General features: G+C 36.1%; 1 protein-coding gene across 3 annotated transcripts in view; it reads right to left on the reverse strand.

Moving 5' to 3' along the window:
- LOC100258011 (uncharacterized) overlaps positions 1–22,407 on the reverse strand; it is a 107,332-nt gene that overhangs the window by 62,979 nt on the left and 21,946 nt on the right. For all 3 annotated transcript variants that reach the window (XR_009465632.1, XR_009465631.1, XM_019219923.2), the window contains exons 11-31: positions 22,187–22,344; positions 21,807–21,962; positions 19,931–20,023; positions 19,403–19,754; positions 19,021–19,134; positions 14,714–14,809; positions 14,570–14,637; positions 12,497–12,617; positions 12,197–12,418; positions 11,834–12,061; positions 11,628–11,737; positions 11,381–11,477; positions 10,217–10,315; positions 9,961–10,101; positions 9,705–9,773; positions 7,144–7,632; positions 6,687–7,013; positions 5,637–5,768; positions 5,430–5,543; positions 5,010–5,194; positions 6–114 (exon numbers count right to left, since the gene is read on the reverse strand). Coding sequence is in view for 1 of the 3 variants with exons in the window: in XM_019219923.2 (XP_019075468.1) it covers positions 6–114; positions 5,010–5,194; positions 5,430–5,543; positions 5,637–5,768; positions 6,687–7,013; positions 7,144–7,632; positions 9,705–9,773; positions 9,961–10,101; positions 10,217–10,315; positions 11,381–11,477; positions 11,628–11,737; positions 11,834–12,061; positions 12,197–12,418; positions 12,497–12,617; positions 14,570–14,637; positions 14,714–14,809; positions 19,021–19,134; positions 19,403–19,754; positions 19,931–20,023; positions 21,807–21,962; positions 22,187–22,344 (3,480 nt within the window). In the remaining 2 variants the exon portion in view is untranslated. The remainder of the gene's footprint in view (positions 1–5; positions 115–5,009; positions 5,195–5,429; positions 5,544–5,636; positions 5,769–6,686; positions 7,014–7,143; positions 7,633–9,704; positions 9,774–9,960; positions 10,102–10,216; positions 10,316–11,380; positions 11,478–11,627; positions 11,738–11,833; positions 12,062–12,196; positions 12,419–12,496; positions 12,618–14,569; positions 14,638–14,713; positions 14,810–19,020; positions 19,135–19,402; positions 19,755–19,930; positions 20,024–21,806; positions 21,963–22,186; positions 22,345–22,407) is intronic.

Here is a 22,407-nt window from a genome sequence, read left to right on the forward strand (position 1 = left end):
CATACCTCGGCATGAAGAATATCAAGATGGACAGCTGAAGGATCTTTCTCTTGGTTTCCATGCCAACTGACTTCATTTCTGATCTCTAGCTGGCCCAGGTCAAGTTGAATGAAACTGCAACATTGACAGGTGTATAAACATGTTACAAACTATAGAACCAAATTCCTTATTATTAGAAATCTTATCTTCAAATTAAAATGCTTAAAAAGAATCCAGGGATCCCCAGTCTTCTAACTTCTAACGTCAAAAGAAAGAACCAAAAGAAAAAGGGACAAAGGCTGAGTGCCACTAAAAATTTGCTACCTGGTTTCACAAGTACCTAGAGAGAAGAGCAAGAAAAATGAAATTTCAAAATTGGTCATTCTAAAAAACCATCAGAGAATGTTCTCAACATATGAAATTAAAAAACATAAACTGAAAGAAAATGAGGAATTAAGGCTCATACTAGTGGGCCATGACACAGCACAGAATGATGTGTTTTCTAGATTTCTTTCAATGTGATGGTGCTTAAAGTTGAGGGGATTACACATAATATAAGCCAAATATAAGGTCAATTTGGTAATGGATATGAAATTGTTTCTGTTTCTAAAGATAGAAAAAATGAATATAATATAAAAAGCATGTTTAGGAACATTTTTGACAAGTAAGAAAAGTATTATATTACGAAGAGGTGCTAAAATAGCGACTCAAAAAGTACAGAACAAAAAGGGAGAAACTCACCCCCCAACAAGTGAAACAAAAAAGAAACTAAGCAATAAGAAGGTGGTAACAGGTTCTTTTTCTGTTTCAGTCAAGTTTCTTATGGATGGCATTGGGCCCCTTTGGCTATCCTCAGTTTATGGTCCAAACAATACCATACTTAAGAAGGATTTTTGGGTGGAGCTCTTGGACCTTTTTGGCTTAACCTTTCCATTGTGGTGTGTGAAGGGTGATTTTAATATCACAAAGAGAATTTCAGAAAAATTAGGTGGTTTTGGATTAACACCTACTTCGATGGTTTTATAAAAGACTATGAGTTAATTGACCCCCCTTTATGGAATGCTTCTTCCACTTGGTCAAACATGCAAAATTCCCTAGTGTGTAAGAGATTGGACCGGTTTCCCTACTCAATGAGTGGGAGCAAAATTTTCCTTAAACTCTTCAAGAAGTTCTTCCTTGACGGACCTTGGATCATTGCCCGATTGTTCTAAACACCAATCCATTCAAGTAGGGACCAAGTCCTTTTAGATTTGAGAACATGCGGTTACAACACCCAAATTTCAAAGATTGCTTTAGTAGTTGGTGGAGAGTTTTTCAAGGCAATGGGTGGAAAGGACATAAGTTCATGAGAAGCTACAATTTTTTAAGTCCAAATTGAAAAAGTGGAATAAGGAATCATTTGGAGAGCTAAAGGAAAGGAAAAAGAGAATCCTTAATGATATTGTTAACATTGATGTTGTTGAGCAAGAAGGCAATCTTTCTCCTAAGCTATCAACACAAAGGGCTTTGAGAAAAAGGGAGTTGGAGGAACTATTGTTGAGGGAAGAGGTACATTGGAGACAAAAAGCTAGGGTGAAATGAGTAAAAGAAGGGGACTACAATTCAAAGTCTTTTTCACAAGGTGACTAATGGTAGATGGAATAGGAAATTTATCAAGATCTTAGAGAACGAAAGAGGAATAGTGTTGGATAATATTGATAGTATCTCAGAGGAGATATTACATTTTTTTTAAAAGCTTTATAAGTGCCCCCCAAGGAAGTCTAGGAGAGTAGAAGGCTTAGATTGGTCCCCTATCTCAACAGAGAGTGCTTCTAGGTTGGACATCCCTTTTACCAAAGAAAATATTTGTAAAGCCATTTTTTAGTTAGATGGGGATAAGGCGTCAAGGCCTAATGGTTTTACCATTGCTTTGTTTCAAGAGTGTCAGAATGTGATCAAGGAGGACTTAGTGAGGGTGTTCACAGAGTTTCACAAGGACAGGATAATTAATCAACGCATTAATGCCACCTTCATAGCTCTAGTGCCCAAAAAAAGTCGGACCAAAAAAATTTCAGACTTTAGACCTATCAACTTGATCACATGTCTTCACAAGACAATAGCCAAAGTCTTATCAGAGTGATTAAAAGGTGTACCCCATGAAACTATCCATATTACTCAAAGAGGCTTTTGTTCAAGGGAGGCAAATTTTGGATGCAGTTCTGATAGCCAATGAGATAGTAGATGAAAGAAGACACTTAGGAAAGGAAGAAATAGTTTTCAAAATTGATTTTGAAAAAGCATATGATCATGTGGATTGGGATTTTCTAGACCATGTATTGGAGAGAAAGAGGTTTAGTCCTAGATGGAGGACTTGGATGAGAGGTTGTTTGTCCTCGGTAACTTTCACAGTCCTAGTGAATGGAAATGCCAGAAGGTGGATCAAAGCAACTAAAGGATTAAGACAAGGAGATCCTCTATCCCATATTTTTTTTACTATCATAGTTGATGTGTTAAGTAGGATGATGTTGAGAGCAAAGGAGAGAAGTCTGTTGGAGGGTTTCAGTGTAGGTAGGAATAGAACAAGAGTGTCTTATTTTCAATTTGCAATTTGCAAATGACAACATCTCTTTTTCCATCATTGTGTGCAAGAACTGCAAACTCTTAAGATTATTTTGTTATTGTTTGGGTAAATATATGGACTTAACATCTTGACAAAAGTACCTTTTTTGGCATCAACCTCGATCAAGATCATCTCACTAGGTTAGCATTGTCACTTGATTGCAAGGCTTTGGATTGGCCTATTCCCCATTTGGGTTTTCCCCTGGGGGGAACCCAAAGGCTTGTGCTTTTTGGGATCTAATGATTGAGAGAATCTCGCGAAGATTAGATGAATGGAAAAAGGCCTATTTATCATTAGGCAAAAGGATAACTCATCCACTCATGCCTATCCCATATTCCTAGCTACTTTCTATCCTTGTTCAAGATTGTCACTGCAATGAATGGAAAAATAGAGAAATTGCAAAGAAGTTTTCTTTGGTCAAGGGTTGGGAAGTACAAGAGAGACCATCTTATTAGTTAGGATTTAGTGTGTAAGCCAAAAGTGGAAGGGGGTTTGGGAAGATTTCTCTAAGGAATCGTGCTCTTTTAGGGAAATGGCTATGGAGGTTTCCTAGGGAGAGTCCTATTATGTGGCATCAGGTTATTCTAAGCATGTATGGGACATACTAATGGATGGGATGTCAACACTATGGTCAGGTGGTCACATCGTTGTCCTTGGAAGGCTATTGCACAGGTTTTTTAGGATTTTACCAAGTACACTCGGTTTCTGGTGGGAGATGGGAAGAGAATCCATTTTACCAGGTACATTTGTGGTTAAAAGTATTTCTTAATTCCTATTTCGATATAATGCATTGTTGTTTCTTATTAAAAAAAAAAAAAAGTTAGCATTTCACCAGTATTTTGTAAGCCATAAATACTTTTAACCATGTGGTGTTGTAAGGAACTCTGTCTTTTGGAAACTACCACAACTAATTCTTGTTAAATATATTGGGAATAGAACTCCCCTCAACCTAGTTCCCCCTCATATCACATCTATAAGTTTTTACTCTAATTGATTAGGATCTTGTATTTGAGATAAAAAAATATATGGTTATTTTTTTATTTTATAAAACTTGTGCAATTATCAATGCCCATGTGAATTTTTTTTTAGAGACTACTATCTTCCTACATCTCTTCTTACCACAAGACATTGTATTGTAACTTTCACTAAAGAACTTTTAAGTCCTAATGTCTTTAACCTAAAGGGTTTCTTGAATGCAACCAAACACAAGATAAAAAGGCTTCTATTGCAAAAATCTCTTTTGAGCCTCACAAACAATATGCTAAATGAGGCTTAATTGGTTTTTTCCATTGCCCCCAACTACAAACCAAAAGAAATCCCTTTGGATCTTGTTAATCCTAAATGCTAGACCACCAGTATCTTTAAAATCAAAAGATATGGTTCGGAATACAACCTAAGCAAGTTACAATGAAGGTAATCTTACCTTCTTCAAGACAAATAAGCTCTTTTCCACCAATCAAAATATTTGATGACCTTCTACACCTTCAAATCCTAAAAATGGGAAGCTCAAGAGTTACCTTAAAGGAAGACTTAAGGAGGTTAAAAGTTGATCACTAGATCTATGACGTAGCACAACCCTAGAATGGTTACCTACACTCAAAAGTAGGTGGGCTAGGATTTTTAGTTTTAGGTTGTAAGAAGAGGAACAAAGAATAAAGTTTATGGTAGAGAAAAATAAAATAAAACAAATAGAGATAAAGAAGAAACAACGAAGAAAAGACGAAAACCTTAAAGTCTCACTAAGGTCTTTTAAGAGTCTCACCTAGAAGAAAATCAATGGAGTCTCACAATTGAGGATTGCAACACTTGCAATGAAAAAAACATAATATTATTAATATCAATCAATTCATTGCTTTGATTTACATTGATTAGCCTTATTTATAGGCTTGTCTAAGAAATTCAAAATCTACTAAGATTCTAATAACCTATTATAATATAACATCTAAAGTCTACTAGGACTCTAATATCCTGTTATGACTCAAATAATATCATATTATGACTCAAATTCTAATTATATTATAACTTAACTAGTTAATTCTAATTTGATTCCAACAAATATTAATTTTAATTTAATTCTAATTAATATTAATCCTACTTAAAGTTTATTTATGTCTTCCCTTTCCCCCCTTGAATGGACTTTAAAAGACTTTCCCCCATCAATCTATGCCCCAAAAACTCTGCCATCCTCCTAACTTGAGGTCAGTTTTGATCCAGCTTAAGTGATCTTATCAATGTTCATCATAGGAGTAACAATATATAGAGATAAAAGAAATCCAACTTCGGGTGATGAAATTTGTGGCAAACTATGGTGTTTCAATACCAATTGAAGATGTGCTTATCTATGAGTGATATCAGCCTGACTTTCACAAGCAGTAAATCTTAAGTAAACCAATTCAGCATCATGCAAAGAACTGGCGGCAGAAATACAAACTCTTTGCTCATTGAATTCCTTGGAACAATGATTATTGGAGTGTCCAGTGAGAGGTCCAACTTTATGGCAGATGCCCCATCAATCTCATATTTCTGAATCAACCACTCCAAATCTCCAACTTTGTCAACAAGTTTAATTACTTCTTCGGTATGTGGGGTAGCAAGTCCCATGAAGTATGCAGTTACCTGCAGAAGCATGTTTCCAAAACTTTTATTACAAAAACAGTAGGACAAAAGTTGCCATATGAAAATAGCAAAGAACAAATTCTAGTTACGTAACCAACATGAATATACAAGCCACAAGAAATTTGCAATTATTAGCCTTGGCCAATTAAGAAGTATTCCCCAGATTAAATGAGCAAGCGATGAATACAATTGCTACTGTCCAACTCAAATAATGACGAGCAATATCCAGACTTACCTCCTGAACAAATCTATATAGGAAAACAATACGAACTGCGGACAGCCGACCACACAGGCTATAGTCATATCCTTTGTAATCATCATCTTCAACACTATAAGAATTGAATGTGAACTGGAAAAGAAAAAGAGGGGAGAAGTGCCTTGTACAATGTAATAGGGATGAAAAACAAACAACATGTCCAATATATGATCTGTTCATCAATACCTTGATAAGGGATTCGACCCCTGGATTGCGTATATCACAAAGCCAGCCCCAAGAATGATCTATTTCAAAGGCCATATCACGCAGCCTGAAATTTCCTAATGTTCCATCAATGGAAAGAGAAGTTGGTTGAACCTTGAAATAATAAAATTGAATGAAGTCAGAAAAAAAAAAAAAAAAAGGAAAGAAAATCCAAAAACCAAGGAAGAAATTCTTGTCCAGCACAAAAAAGAGATAGAAATAGTCTTGAACCCCATAAGGAAAGATAATGAGTAGGATAAGTTCATAGAATCTCGTAAACTGTAATAAAGTTAAGAATGGCAATGTTGTGGCAACAAAAGAAATTTAAATATACATTTCTATAGTATAATAGGCAAATTGAGCAAGTCCTGACCCATTTCCTTATTCATGGGGGAAAAGGATTTGCAGTCCCCTGCCTTTCCACTCGGCCATGCTGCCAAAATAATACAAAAAGCAAACCAACATTTTAAAAAAAAAAAAAAAAAAAAAAGAAACCTATCCCCGCCCTCTTCCCTTTTTTTGGTTCAAATTGTAGTTCCATCTTGAATCTTGTTTTCCTTCTTTTTTCTTTTTATTCTCCCTCCTTCAAACAAAAACAACCTGCTCAACACCAAAGCAGTAAACTAAAACTCTTTCTTCCTGCATTTTCAGTAACCAGCTTTGTGTCGTTAAGATAGTGTTGACTGTTGTAGCATAAGGTTTGGATTGGTCATATCAGCCAAAGAAGGATACAAATTACCAAGGTTAAGACATTCAAGCAGAAAAAAATTTCCTTCAACACACACCCAATTAACTGCCACCTAAACAGATCCATCAATCAGCTAAGAATCAGCATTTAACTTCCAGCCTCCATTCAAAAATTGATTGAACAACAAAAATCATTCTCAATAAGGAACAATATAAGAAACAATATTAACTTCCATTTTAATAAATATGAAATAAATTTAACGCCATTTTATTGAAATTAAAACAAAGAAAAATGAAGAGAAGGTAAAAGAAGGCAAATGGAATAACAAATGAAATAATTATCACCTTAAGATCCAACAGGAAACTTTCCTGTACAAGCATTGCAAGCTGAGAACCATCCTCCTTGTTAAGAAACACAGTCACACTGTCCATGTTCATGTTTAAATAGAAGATGACACGGCTTTTACCATAACCCAGCAACCCTTTAACAAAGACACACTCACTTTCTTCTGTCTTGTCTTTGTTAAGCGAAGACTCATCATCTGAAACCTTTGTAGCATTTGTACTACTTCCACCAGAATTTCGCGAGCTTAGATCCAAGCCAAAATCAATTAAGGCAACAATAGTGGGTCTGTTGCAAAAGAACTCCAGTTTGGACATGCAAATGCTCATCTGAAATTTTGAATTTAAACAAATTAGCAAAACAATCCGACTAGATATAGACTTGCATCTTTAATAGTGCAAAAAATTAGGTTTCTCCTTTTTCCACTTTTCCATTTTACTCTGATGTTATGTTAGGTACCTGTGTATCTACACCATCATAATCAGGTGAACCAGGATTCCTTGTCAAAAAGGTAACAGACACAAAATCAGAGTGGTCGCTATCCTGAGCCTCAAAAAATGTCTCACTTGAAGTGCCTTTTCCTTTCCCCAGATCCATTTCATGTATTAAGGCTACAGCAGAATCAACTTCAGCAAAGTCAGTGACATCCTCCATCCATGCAGACTTGGGCATAACCATATGTTGCAAATTACTTTCTTGATCAGGAAGAGACATGAAATCTTGCAAAGCATCTTTGAAAATATCATCCTCCTCTGGTTGTGCTGTAGACAGCTCTTTGACAGAAGGATCCAAGTTTCTAGGGGAAGCAAATAAATGGTCATTCTCATGTACAGAACAGGCTAAATACTGCAAACTTGTAGATAAACGACCCTGAAGCTCATCTTTAATTTTCAAGGAATGAAGCTTCATCTTGACTGTCAGGTCACCTTCCCAACAAACAACATGCACCTGCAGAATAATATGAATATATACTTTAAGGTTCCAAACAAAAACGAGAACCTGTAGCAGCTGCAATGTTACGCAATTTAAAAAGGTTCTTATCAAAGAGGACCTAAGGCCTGAAGCGTGATTATTAAGCTACCAATCAAACTCATTTGAGCTTTTAGCCTAACAATAATCACACAAATAAAGTTGATCAACCTACTCTCAGCAGTTAATAAGCAAAAGCAATAGTGGTTGCAGCAGTAACCTATAAGGCTAACTCACATTTAGGAACTTCTAAAATGGGAACATATAAAAATAAAACAAGAAATTAAAAAATTCAACTAAGTACATCAACACAACACAATAAGTCAAAAGCTCTCTGCAGTCTACCAGGCATAACTTTTCTTTACTATAATGAGCATAACGGAAATGCAGTTAAAGTAAGGGCTTAAAGTAGAACCCTACAGATAAATAGGACATAGGACAAAACTCTTGTTAACGCCTATATAAGATCAATAGGTTCAGATAAAAATTCCACAACTCAACTTAACAAGAGCAGATTTTGTTTTTTAAGGAAATAAACATTTTATTACCAAATGGAGAGAGATCAAACAATCCTAATATACTTCTATTGACACCCTAATAGAAGGAAGCCACCCTCAGAAACCTCTAACAATGAGGCACCTCACTAAGCATCTGAATCCTTGAACTGTACAAGGATGAGAGATCCTTCAAGAAAAAAGAAATCAAAGAACAAGACCAAGACTCCAGTGCGAACAAATGTGGTACCATGAAACTACAGGACCAAGAAGACTCACAGGGGAAGAAAATCTCTTAACAAAGTATGACATTCCCTTCTTGGCCAAAATATTAGCCTCCTGATTAGCGATCTTGATTTACAAAATTAGGTAACCATGTCCTCAAAAAAATCCAGACTCTGCCACATCCACTGATCATATCTCCAAGGTCCTTTCCTCCCATGGATGCCTAGAGATAACAACCAAGAAATCTCCGCTCACAAAAGGTTTATCGTCCCTATCAAAGAAACCCCCGCCAAACCTACCAAAGGAGTTGATTCAGTCTCTATGGCCAATTCAAAACCATCTTAGTGAAATCCTGAAGCAGCTCACCCCTATGACATTTAGTATTTGGCACCAAAGCCATATGACTTGGACCACCCAATGAACACCCATAATAGTTGAGTTGGAGAAAGCCACAAGAAGGAATTTACCAGTGGTGAATTACCCATCTTCTGAATATCTGAACATTCCATCCCTAAAATCCATGGAGGTAATACTGGAGTATTCATCAAGGCCATCAAATTCCAAATAGCCCTCTTAAGGAACATTTTTGGTCTTCCCTAACCCAAAAAGGTGTAAAAGGATTTGATTGAAAATTTACCCTTCTTTCCATTCTATCTTCCTTATCCCATTTCATAGCCTTGCCTTGAAGCCTTAAGAAGGTCTCAACCCTTTCTACTTTCTAATCATTCAGATGCCTTGAAAAGCAAGGATTCCAATAACCTCCCCCACCTGGTTGATTCCAGACATCCACCACTTATGCACCATTAGTCAAAGAGATGACATAGAAAAAGGGGAAAGACTCTCTTAAAGTTGAATCATCACACTATTTAGCTTTCCAAAACTTCACCTTTCTACTATTACCCACAATAAAGGACCTTCTACAGTTAATACCCTCCCAACCTCTCATGATAGCCTTCCACAACCCGACTCCGAAACCACCGCAATTTTTCTAGGAACACCTACACCCCTCCTCTTCCCCATACTTTCCAGCAATGACCCTACTTCCCCTCAAACCTGCACATACATTCTAACTAAATTCATTAACATTTAGTAGAAAAGAAAAAAAAGAAAAAAAAAAAGAAGAAGAAAATATACAAGGGTATGCAGCCCTTGAAGCCTGGCTCAAGCAGTAAAGAGTTGGGGAGGACTTGTTGGAGGTTCTAGGTTCAAGTCCCAATGAGGAAAAAAATTTATTTATTAAAAAAATAATAAATAATAAAAAATAAAAAGAAAAGAAAAGAAAAGAAAAAGAAAGAAAGAAGATATACAAAGGTATGCAGCAGCTGAACAAACCTTTCCTCCACCAGCAAGAATCTCAAGTATTAAAATTTCTTCTAGTTTCCCATGCCCTTCATACTCTGCCTGCAAATGAATGTTGACAAAAATTGAAATGCTTAATTGCTCTACCCTATAGGCAATGAGTAATAGAAGAGTACCTAAATAATTCTAAAACATTTTTTCAGATCATGTGCATGCATCTTGGATAAACTTTGACAAAACAAGTGGGCAACGTAACTTCAAAGATTTGAAAAGGGAACACCACTCTAACCTTCCCATATATTAATAACTTTGTTTCCAGCAATGCCCCATTAATAACAAGGTCAGCTTTTTTCAAATTTGAGGCCCGAGGATCACCAAATTCAGTCACACCATCACTTGATTCTCCAAGTACATCTACCAAAGCGGGAGCCTATATTCACCAAAAGAAAAGAATAATACTTTTAAATATTAAGCACCTAGAAAATAAAAAATGAAAAAAAATAAAATAAAAGACAAAGATAAAGCGGAAATGAGTCATATTGTACAGAAGCTCGATATGTTGCTTGTGTAAGTCCTCTCAACCAAGTAGTCTTCTCCTCTTCGTCCCGAAACTCTATAACCAAAGTACTAGAAGATTCCAGAGCCTAAAAAAAAAGACATCACAATGATAGGAATAAAGTACCATCTATAAACGCAAAACTAGGATAAAGAATATATGCATAATAAATTGCATTACATGTTTCATCTTTCTAAATATTCTATATTAAATGTGGCTGGCCAGGAATGCTGAAAACCCAACCCAACATTTGATGTGCCCAGCTAGAAACAAACATGGCAATACATTAGGATGATTAGAAAATCTTGAACCTGCTATTTCTCCTTTTTTTAGACAAAGCAGTATATTCTACCAACACATGTGAGAGAGACAATCAAGAAATCAGATGGTCAAAAACCATGCTGATTTTTTCTTCTTAAGCTGTGCTTGTTCAGCAGCCACAAATAAACAAGAAATATGTTCAACAATCAAAAGTAAGGGATTCAATTTTATAACACCTGAATACATTGGCAAATAAATGTGATATTTGCATAGCCATGTAGACCAACACCATGCTAGCACTTTTTTAAGTTAATTTCACACACATGGTGGATAAGGCCTATGATGAACAAAAAAAATGCATAAAATTGAAGTTGAGATCTTGGAGGACCAACCCTATGTGCCACATCAGCACTATGAGCAATGTTACTAAGACCATCAGCAAGTGGTCTTTCATTCTTGTTCTAGAATTTTCTTGTTGCTCTGGATTCTTAACTATTAGACGTCTACTTAAATTATGGAATAAGAGTTTTAGTAGGAAACATATATGGACATTTTTTCAAGTTATAATAGAGAAATAATAAATAATCATCACACAGAAAAGATGATACCTTTCTTTCATATTATTTGTTTTGTACATGGAGCAGTTTATTCACACGAAGCCTATTCTAGATTTTTATTGCCTTTTGTTCCTTCTTAGATCCTAGTTTGCATCAAAAATGCAAAAACTTGAAAATAAAAAATAAAAAATTAACACCTAGAAAGTATAAAGCTTGCAATTTAGTCGAACGAAACATGAGAAAAAAAAAATTAACTAGAAGGTATAAGCTTGTGATTCAGACAAATGAAACATGATTAAAAAGAACACACATTTTACTTAACCAACATGGCCCACCTTCTGAAAGTCCATCCCTCTGAAACTCACAGCAATGCAGAACAGTGAACCACCAAGATTAGAAGAAGGGACCTCAGTTACTTGTTTACCAGCCATACTGCAGTGGCCAGAAATTGGAACTTTAGGTTAGGAGTGTCAAGAACCTTTAAATATAAGAAGTCAGGTAAAGAGAGAGGATAGGAAAGCGTTAATCACTAACACCTAGCAGAATGAGCAAAGAAAAAACAAAGAAAAAGGAAAAAAGCACCTTGAGCACCGCATATAGCTCTGGGATGTTTCAGATTCCAAAATATAAAGGTATAAATTAGACAACACGAGAAAACAAGGTTGCCATGCAGCCACGGAATTGCCAATTCCCTAAATCAAGAAAATGGAGTAATAGAAGAATAAAAATGGCGTACATACATAAGGTGAATATTAAATCAGCTGGTTTTTCTTATGTTGAGAATGTACCCTCCAAACAAGAATTCTAGCATCAGTAGCAAGATCTGCAAGACTCCAAGGGGCAAGTCCAGCTTGGTAATTTTCAACGGTAGACTTATTACTCTTTTCCATTGTACCATACAGTATGTCTAACAATTCCATCAATCTGTAATATCTTGCTGGTGAAAAATGAATGCCAAGATTTGGGACTTGAACAGAAACACGTGTTGATGGATAACTTGGATGAGGTACCTTGATCTTCAATAGGCCAATGCACAGATACAATTAGGCATAATTAATAGAACTAAAGAAAACCAGAGCAGAACATTTTATATTAATCAGTACTATCTAGTATTTTAACATTACAAGAGCAAGTCTAGGAAAAAAGTATACCTGATCAACAATTACTGCCATTCCACACCTATCAACGAGAGAGCAGAAGTCATCAGAATCTTTCAGTGCAGGAGATATGGTAGGTCGACTATTATAGGCTGGAGCAACCAAGGTGCAGTTCTGACAATCAGAACCACAATCTGTGAAGAAAGCAGCAATATCTCTCCCAGAAATATAAAACCGAGAGTATAGACTCTGCCTCTGTTCATCGGATTCAGTTTCCTGCAGCAATAACTAACTATTTTAAGTAAAAGTCAATGTAAGTTACAGCTATTCAAAGGACAAGCTGAAGCTACGTACCTTGGTGTGCAAGGTAAAATGTCCAAAATCCAAAAGAAAATGGCTATCACATCTGGATGAGCCACATGTTCGTATAGGAACTCTAATTTTTGGAGCATCCAAATCAATGTCGAGAGCAAATCTAAGAAACCAAGGACAATTAAACTTAGCATGTGTGAAATCATTTGTTTTCCATGTCAAAGGGAATAAAGCATATAGCCAAGCCACACACACATACACAAAAGAAGAAGAAGAAAAGAATATCACAATTTGGTTTACTAGGTAAGATAGTTACATAAAAGACTGATAATAATGAGAGAGATGCTCAAAACCAGCACAAAATTATTTTTTTTAATTAGAAACAAACATTTTATTGATATAAATTTATAAGTACGAACAAGAATGAGAAATCCCTGACAGAAAGATGAAAGGAGAAATACCTAACAGGAGCAACAAAATAGCTATACAGATCAGGGATGAAACAAGAATATGTACAAAATATAAAATAAAAAAAAATGTACAGCTTGATAGTGTCATGTGGAAAATTCGACTCAAGATCTTTGATTTAAGTTAATCAGCTTTAGTGCACTAAACCAGGGATGATACATAAGGTAAGAGTCAAAGTTTTTTTAATTCAATTAGTTTCCCCTTTTTTTATTTTTTGTTTCTTATTCCTTGGTTAGAATTATTTTCTACTGTTGTTTTTCTCCCTTCTCTCATATGTACGATGTCTTTTTATAAATAGACTAGTACACCTCATTCAAGTTAATGAGAATATATCACTTAAACTTAGATGACTCATAATAATGGAGGAGATGCCCAAAACTAGCACAAAAAAGATTAAGAGATTGAGATTGAGGAGTGCTTTCTATCGAAGCTTCAAAATAAAGCAGTGAATGGGGGAGGAGAGATAAGGTAATCTAGTTGGAGACAAAGAGTGGTTCTTTCTCTGTGAAGTCCCTTTACACTCTCTTAGAGCTTGGGAGTTTAGCCCCTTTCCCAGAAGGTGTTGTTTGGAACTCTTGAGCTCCATTTAAGGCGAGTTTTTTTGCTTAGGGGGTGTCACGGGGTAAAGCTCTTACTTTAGATCAGCTTTAGAGGAGAAGGTGGTCCCGATGCTTCTTTTGTCGTATCCAGGAGGAGTCGATTGACCGCATTTTGCTACATTGTGGTAAGGCAAGGGTTTTGCGGCAACTTCAATTCTCTATTAAGAGTATCTCAGCAATTATCTTCCTCAGTAAGAGAGACTTTGTTAGGTTAGTGTGACTCTTTTGTTGGAAGGAAATAGAAAAAGGTGTGGGAAGCATTTTCTTTGTACCTCTTTTAAATAATTTGAAAGAAAAGAAATAGAAGATCATTTGAAAAATAGGAACTCTCTGCAAAAGACTAAAAAGCTTGTTCCTTTGTAACTTGTTATCTTGGATCAAGTTGTACATAGCTGAAGGCCCAATGTCCTTGTGTGACTTTATTAATTGGTTGGTTTCTCATTAAGGGAAGGAGTAGTTTTTTGTTTTTCCCTTCCCTTTTTTGCCATCTTTTAGAGGTCATTGTATACATCCTGCATACTTTGGTGAGCTCTTTTTGGCGCCTTTTAATGCATTCCTTAATTACCTATCAAAAAAAATATATATATATATATATATTGACCTTTCCCTCATCCATGCACCACCTCATGATAATATTTTTCTTATTAGCAGCATAACTGACTGTCTACTTCCACATACTCAAACCATTCTAGTCCGCTTTCTCTCACCTTGTCCAAACTAGTGGCACCTCTTAATCTCACGAATGCATTATTTATTTTTATTTTTTTTCATTTCTAAGTTTCTCATTCTATGTTCTTTGGCAAGTAATTCTATCATTTGGTCTTGTCACTCATCAGTTCCAAATCCTGATTTCAACTCGCAGCTCATTTGCAATTTAACTGCCCACAGTTGGCACTACAAGAATGAATTGCTTTGTGGAAATTTTATAACATATTATGGGTAGGAATAAGATATTAAAATGATCAACATATATATTACAACTGTAATAACAAAACACATGCATCAAGCAAGAAAAACAAAATAAAACTAGCACATCAAAAAAGTGAACCTGCTTTGTTCTTCTAATACCATTTGAAATTGCTCTTGAGCTCTACGAGTCACTTTCTCAATTTTCATCTGCTCTTAGCAATAAATAAATAAATAATCAGTTTTCTACGAGTAAAGCACCATACCAACTTATTGACACAATTACCTGCAATGCAGTTGCAGTTTCCAATGCAAAAATAGGGCTAACCACCTTACTCCTCTGCACAAACTCAAGAAAGCGATCATAACTTTCCACCAAAACCTGCAAACATGAATCGTTAGGAAGTTTCAAAGTGGAGACAAAAGAAAGAAAGGGACAAGCAAATGTATAAGGTCCTTCCATACAAAACATATACCATAACAAGAGCTAACATAAGAAAAGAAATTCAAACACATTTTTTTTTTTATAAGTAAAAAAGAAATGCAATATTAAAGAGGCAAAAAGCCACAAAGCATACAGGGGGTATACAAGGCGACTAGGGCCTCAAAAAAACAAAGACAAAAAGAATCACCTCCCCTTAAGTGGATGCTACCCACTCCAGGAAGCCTATAAGAGAAAAAGCCTCCTCACCTAAATACAATTTGGCCCAGCTCCACAAATTACAAGCAAAAAAATTCTTTAGCTTCTGAATATTCAACACACCCCCCCTAAAAGCTAATCTATTCCTCTCCTTCCATACCGTCCAAAAAATACACAACGGAATGAATTCCCAAACCTTTTTCCTTTTCTTCCCCACAAAGGGGCCCCTCCAGCTAATTAAGACCTCTTTTACAGTTTCTGGAAAGACCCATTTAACATCTACTAACCCAAGGACGATATCCCACAAAGCTCTAACCACTATATAGTGTATAAGAATATGATTTACATTTTCTTCTTCACAACCACACAAAAAACAACAATTCAGAAGTTGCACCCCTCTTCTTTGGAGCCTATCCAGAGTAAGCACCTTCCCCCACGTCGCCTCCCAAGCAAAGAAGGCGACTTTAGTTGGCACCCTAGCCACCCAAATACATCTTGAAGGAAAGCTGGTATCATTAGGATTGGTCAACAAGCTATAAGCTTCCTTGACCCTGAACTGACCATTTCTTCCTTGCCTCCAAATAACTGAGTCTTCCTCCAAAGAAGGCCTATGACCCCTCAGCACATGGAGCAAATCCCCAACCATATCTAGCTCCCAATCATTGAAGTCCCTCAAAAAATTTAGGTTCCAACCTCCTTGACCAGAATTTTGGTCCCACATTTCCTCAACCGTTGAACTCCTTTGAACAGACATGACGAAGAGATAAGGGAAACAATGGGACAGCATTGTATCAGTACACCAAACATCTGTCCAAAATCTGATCTTGGTGCCCTTCCCAGCTCGGAATATCATGTTATCCCAGCACCAATCAGATTCTTTCCAAATCTCCTCCCAAACCCCTACTCCAACCGCCCCATTAGCCTTCTTTGGCCTCCATCCAAGACCCTCTTGCCCATACTTCACCGTAATCACTTGTTTCCAAAGATTATCTTTGTCACAGGCATACCTCCATATCCACTTGCCAAGCAAGGCTTTGTTCAACATGGCTAGCTTCCTAAGGCCTAGCCCACCCTTGTCCTTGTCTGTACAAACCACCTCCCAATTAACTAGATGAATTTTCCCCTCCAAATTTCCCCCTAAAAGAAATTCAAACACATTGAGCTGTGCAATGAACAAGGTAGAGACAAATTATAATCAAGATCGTGCATGTTATAAAAAAGAGTTGATCTATAACATATGGAAGCCACTGGTTTGAGCTAGAATAGGGTGGCTGTTTCAAAACTATTCTCGGAGCCTTTCCTATTTTATGTTAGGAAGGCCATTAGGTTAAGAATTTTTTAGTATAAATACATCCCTTATTCAGCAGTCTTCTTCCAAACCATAACAAGAGAGACTAAATTTGTCTCTTTCTCTATACTCACTTCTATTTCCCTCCTGTTTTCTTCCTTATTTTATTCCTACGACCCTAAATGAGAAGTGCTAGATCCAGCAAACCAACTTCAACAACAATGCATAATCACCAAGGAAGAGGTCAAGAAAAGATGGACTGTTCTTGCTCAGTTTATTTCTATTCAAAACAACATGAGATTCACCTCAAATGCCTCAACTGGAATAGAAGAACTACAAGAGATAAAGATACATACGTACAACAAGACAGCACCGGCATATTTAGATTAGAGGTATTGAAGAACCACAGAGAAATACATATATTTCATACTACAATCTAAGGCCATATAAAGAATTTTTTTCCAAGGTTCTCAAACAAGAATAAAGAAAACTGTCATAAACTTTAAAATAGAGAATAAAATAACAAAATGTTCTTTTTAATGTTATTAACCGATGTGTGTGTATGTGTGCATATTTATATAAAGGGTTAATTTCACTCACCTCCCCAAGGTTTTGGCTAAATACAACTAACCTCCATTGGTTTGAAATTTTGTCAAATACCTCCCTTATTTTGAGTTCAAGGGAAGGTGCGTTAAAATAACAAATAAGAAGAGTAGGGTAAGTATTTGATGAAATTTCAAATCAATGGGGGTTAGGTGCATTTAGCCAAAACCTCAAGGAAGGTGATTGAAATTAATCCTTTATATATATAACCAAATCTCAGACCACATTCTCCAGCCATTAGAAATGAGCTTCCAAAACCTTCTTTGATAAAAACGAAGAGAACACTTTGATGAAACTTCAAGAAGGAGAAGAATAGTTCTCAATCTCATAAAACTTTTAGTGATGATCCTATAAGCAAAGGAACTTTAAGTCATCCCATAAACACCATCACAACTGCAAACCTCATTTCTTAGGTGATAAGTCATTTATTGATAACTTGATGCTCCTAACTTTTATCATAAAATTCTCAGGACCTTCCTATATCGCACCAATGTCACAAGGTGGCAGCAAGGGATAGGCAATCTGAAGAATGAGACAAACATTTAATGGAATAAATGGGTAGTTAACATCTATTATGCATCCAAAATCAACCACAATATTTCAAATCTCTCAACATACTTTCTAAACTCAAAATGCCAACAAAACATATTATTTTACCACAATCAGCATGTGTAGGCAAGGAGAGAATTATAAGTACTAATTTCTAGATGTTTGTTGGTGTTGCGTCGGCGGAAGCTTTGATGCAAACATCGTTAATCAAGAACACAAAGATAAAACAATAACACATACGGTACACGAGGTTTTAACATGGTTTGGCCAACCATGCCTATGTTCATGGATGAGAGATAATCACTTCACTATACAATAGAGAACATTACAAAGGACAAAACCAAAACATTACAGAGGGCATAACCAGATACAACTATTGGGTTCCTGAATCATCTCATGTTTCCCCACTCTTCGTATCCCTACCCTACCACGAGCCATCTCACTCCACTGGGTGCCTCCCGTTCTTCCTCACATCTCTATCCACTTCATATAGTCTTTACAAGCTCATCTCTATCTCATAACTTTTTCTCCTCATGACCTAGAATATTTATAGAGATATTTCCAACAATTCTTCCTTTTTTTTCCTTTTTTTTTTTGATAAGTAAAGAGAATTTCATATATAAAGAGACGCCAAAAAAACGAGTCAAGGTATACAAACCTATACACCCTCCACCAATAAGGCCAAAGAAAATATGCAGATAAAAACAAGAAAAACAACCAACTGGCCCAAAAAACAATCTTAATAAGATCCCAACCAATCAATAAAATTAACCATAGTTAGAGGGCATTCAACTATATACAACTTAGCCTCAGACCAAATAGAATAAACAAAAGAGTATTTCAATCTCTGGATTGACAACACATCATCCTTGAAAACCAAACTATTCATCGCCTTCCAAACCATCCAAAATATATAAAGAGGAGCAGCTCTCCACACCTTCCTACGCTTTTTGCCCACAAAAGAACCATGTCAGCTAAGGAGAGTCTCTCTAACTGAAGAGGGCAGCTCCCAAGACACCTCAAACAATGTAAGGAGTAAGTCCCATAGGACCTTTGTTTTTGAACAGTGAAAAAGAAGATGATCTATGGCCTCCTCATTCTCAAGAGACATAAAACATCTATTTGCCGAGGCCCATCCTCTTTTCTGAACAAGATCTAGGGTTAAGGCTTTACCCCACGTAGCCTCCCATGCAAAGAAACTAATTTTGGGTTGTACCCACACATTCCAACTAATTTTGGAAGTGTCCCAAACATCTATTTCCAACAATTCTTCCTTATTCTATAAGAAAGTCTAATATTACAATAATATATTAACCTCAAAATATTCTATATAATATTCTTTACAAAAAAGGAATCTATACTAATTAGGAATTTGGGACACTTCCTAACAGTTGGGGAAAGTATAAATACACATGCACACAGATAACATATACATACAAGGATTATCTATCACAAACACAAACAAGGATGAAATCTATCAATCTAACAAAAGTGAGCAAGAATAAGAAATCACCGTAGCATGGCAGGGAGAAATAGTAGCTGAAAGCCTCCAGTCCACATTCTCTCCAACAGGTGAGCGTACAAAACTAGCAACTAATGCATTCTCCTTCTGCTTGCTACTCACACTCTGCATGACAAATTTATCAACATAGAAGGCCCAATTATAAGACAAAAATAATACCATTGAGCAAGATTACAAGTGATGGTAAGAGCATGGATGTTGGCCTCACTTACACTTGCATACAAAATACATAAATACCAAAAAAAATAGAATTTCCTCCGAAACTCTAGATATTTGGAGTAAAACAAACTCAAAGCATCCAGATCTTCATTGCAACTTAAAATCCTTTTACTATTGAAAATATCACAATATTAACACTATTTTAAAAGCAAACCTGTGCAAGTGAACCTTCAGGAGCATTTAGGCCATAGAACTTCAATGACACATCACAGTGGATGCTCCGATGTTTAAACTTGGTGGACACATCAAGTTGCTCAAATCTACCACAAACAATCTCCGTCTGATTCATACTGATGATCCTGGCAGCAGCTTGACCAATTGACACATTTACCAAGAACTGGATCATATTCTGCATGTCCTTTCCAGAAGGCAAATTCAACTCCTCGTCTGGCTGGTAACTCAGTAACTTATTGATCGCCTGCCATTCTTCTTTGGTCAGTCTTCCTTCAGTCAACTGTGGTTCCTCGGAAGCATCTGTGACAGAGACATCACCTGAGGGAGAACTCCTGAGAGGAAAAGAAACTACAATAAAATGCCAAGCATACAAGAATAATGTTCAATGAAGAGATAAAGCAACAAGAATATCATGAAATGAAGCACACCAAGTAACCCAAGAAAGAATCATAAGCCACACTAATCCAAATCGAAGAAAAAGAGCAAAGGCATTAAAGTTTCCACAAACCCTCTAAATGAAAACCAGCTTCTCTTTTTAAGCCTCCTCCGTTCAGCTGCTTCTTTTGACTTCACCGATTCAACTTTAGCATGCGCAAGTAGCCTGAATGATATTCATACACTAAATGTCAACAAAGCAGATGACTCAAATATCAATCCTATTCCTTAATACACAAAGACAAAGTTAATATATCATCCTAAAAAATCAACTCAATACTATCAACACTTACTACATTGAAAATTAAAGGTAACTCATGACCTAAAATCCCAAATCAAACTTTTTATACTTCAAACTCCTTTTATTCAAAGCTTGAACCAAAAACAAGAACATATTCACAAGGAAACTGCACACAATAAACATTAAACCAATTTGCAAAGTCTGGATCCGAAGTGAAGAACTGACCATTCGAACTTGGAAATAAATCACTGAAACACAATTAGATGTTGCAGATCTATGGATTCTGCAAAGCTAAACAGCTACAATAAAAAATGACTGACATTACCATCAATATTTTAATGGGAAGTTAACAATATATAGATATATATCATTTATATGGACTAAGGGTCAATAAATACATTTCAGAATTAATTTAGGTCACAATCAAAACCATAGAGGAATAACACATTTGTAGAATTGTCAGAACCTAAAGGTGCCCAGTAAGTTTTTTGTATTCACTGTGCAATTCTTGGCATGAATCTCTTAATCACATTGATGCAACAGATAATCAAGATATGATAGGTGTGCTTTGTCAGAGGACAAGAAAGGTTGTATATCATCTCCTCATCCCCTGGAGATTCACGATTCAAACAGGACACTGATAAACATCATGTTTAGGAAGTCTCAGGTGTTATTTGTTCATCCACTGTTGAAAAAAGTCTGAGCAACAACTCTGAAGTGCAGGGATAATATAGGAAAAGATGATGTATAGATTTATCCTCCATGAGCACAAAGCAAAAATGATCCATGATGACAGCTTTATGGGGTCTCTTAAGCTAAAACCAAAACCATATTAGTTTCTCACCAAGACGTTGGCATATCAGTTATCACCCATTACCCTTAAATACTCTTAATCACCTAGTGTCATAAGGAGTTACTCCCTCTAGGAATTCAACACAACCATTTTGCGTTTCAAGTTTAACCTCCAATAGGTGCGCTCAAGTCTCTCCAACCCTCACTGAACCCACCCCAAAAAATCTTTTTGACATTTCTCTTCAAGATGCCATCTCCATTGGAATTTTAAACAGCAACATCTAGTAGGTGGGAGTATTTGCTAAACAAGCTTGAATTAAGGTAATCCTACCTTACCCCACATGTTTGGAATAGGCTCTGACCACAAGACACTCTATGAACTCTGAAAAACACCTTTAGTCCTAAGATTTCCAAAATTACCTAACACCCTTTGAGATTGAGCTTCAGGTAACCCACTGTAGGAGGTTTCCATTCTTCATAAACCTCTGAAATCCTCCTACCAGCCTAAAATGGAGTCCATGCCTGTAGTAGTAGTGAGGAGTCCAGGGGCAGGCTGCTGTTGGGAGTGAGGGACTCATGATGCTATAAAGGCTACTATTGGCAATATTGTGTTTCGGGACAAAAGTATTTTAAGTGTTTCAATGCTCCCAAACCTGTTCCGGCCCAAGAAATACACAAATTCCTCTTCTACCATTCTACTTAATTTAGAGCCATGTAACCAGTTGAATTAAAGGAATATATAATTTTATGAAAATGAACAAAGACATAAGTATACAAAACAAGAAAAGAATAGTGCATTTGACAATGTTTGTTTTAAGTATTTGATCACATTCAAAATACGCATTCCCTTCATTTCAGTGACAATAAAGTTTTATTGAAAACAACAAAATATCAAGGGAAAACTTATTCCTCGTACCTCCATAGAAGAATTACTTTGGAATCAAGATCTTTCTCAATTTTTCTAAGTTCAGAGCTATCACTTAATGACTGTTGCAGAAAACCAGCATACAATTGAACATAACGCCGACGAAGGTGACAAAAATGCCGAATTCGGCCCCACGAAAATCGATAGCTGAATTGGTAAGATGTAACAGTCAGTGAAAAGTCTACATGCCGCTAGACAAAGATGTTTGCATTAATATATGTTTCATCTTTTTCTCACTTTTTTTTTTTAATATTTGAGAACACCAAAAGAGGCACCTGTTCTCTCCAATTTGGATCAAATTTCCACCTTTGGATTACCATTATTATCAAATATGAGATATATCATGAACCTTAACAAATTATATTCATTACCACATCTTCTTCTGCTGCAGGCTAGCTTGAGCAGCATAACGCCACCACAAGTAACAAGACTCCTTAACTGAAGCCACTGGTCTCAAATGAGAAACTTCAATATATGTCTTGTATCGTGAAACAATTTCCAAAATTTTTATTGAATCATGATATTGAGCCTGTGAGAAGTCAAGGTAATAGTTGAATTTAACACTCCATATGCTTTTCAGGAAAAATAAAAG

This window comes from Vitis vinifera, chromosome 5 (genome assembly GCF_030704535.1).
Source record: "Vitis vinifera cultivar Pinot Noir 40024 chromosome 5, ASM3070453v1".
NCBI classification, from domain to species: Eukaryota; Viridiplantae; Streptophyta; class Magnoliopsida; order Vitales; family Vitaceae; genus Vitis; species Vitis vinifera.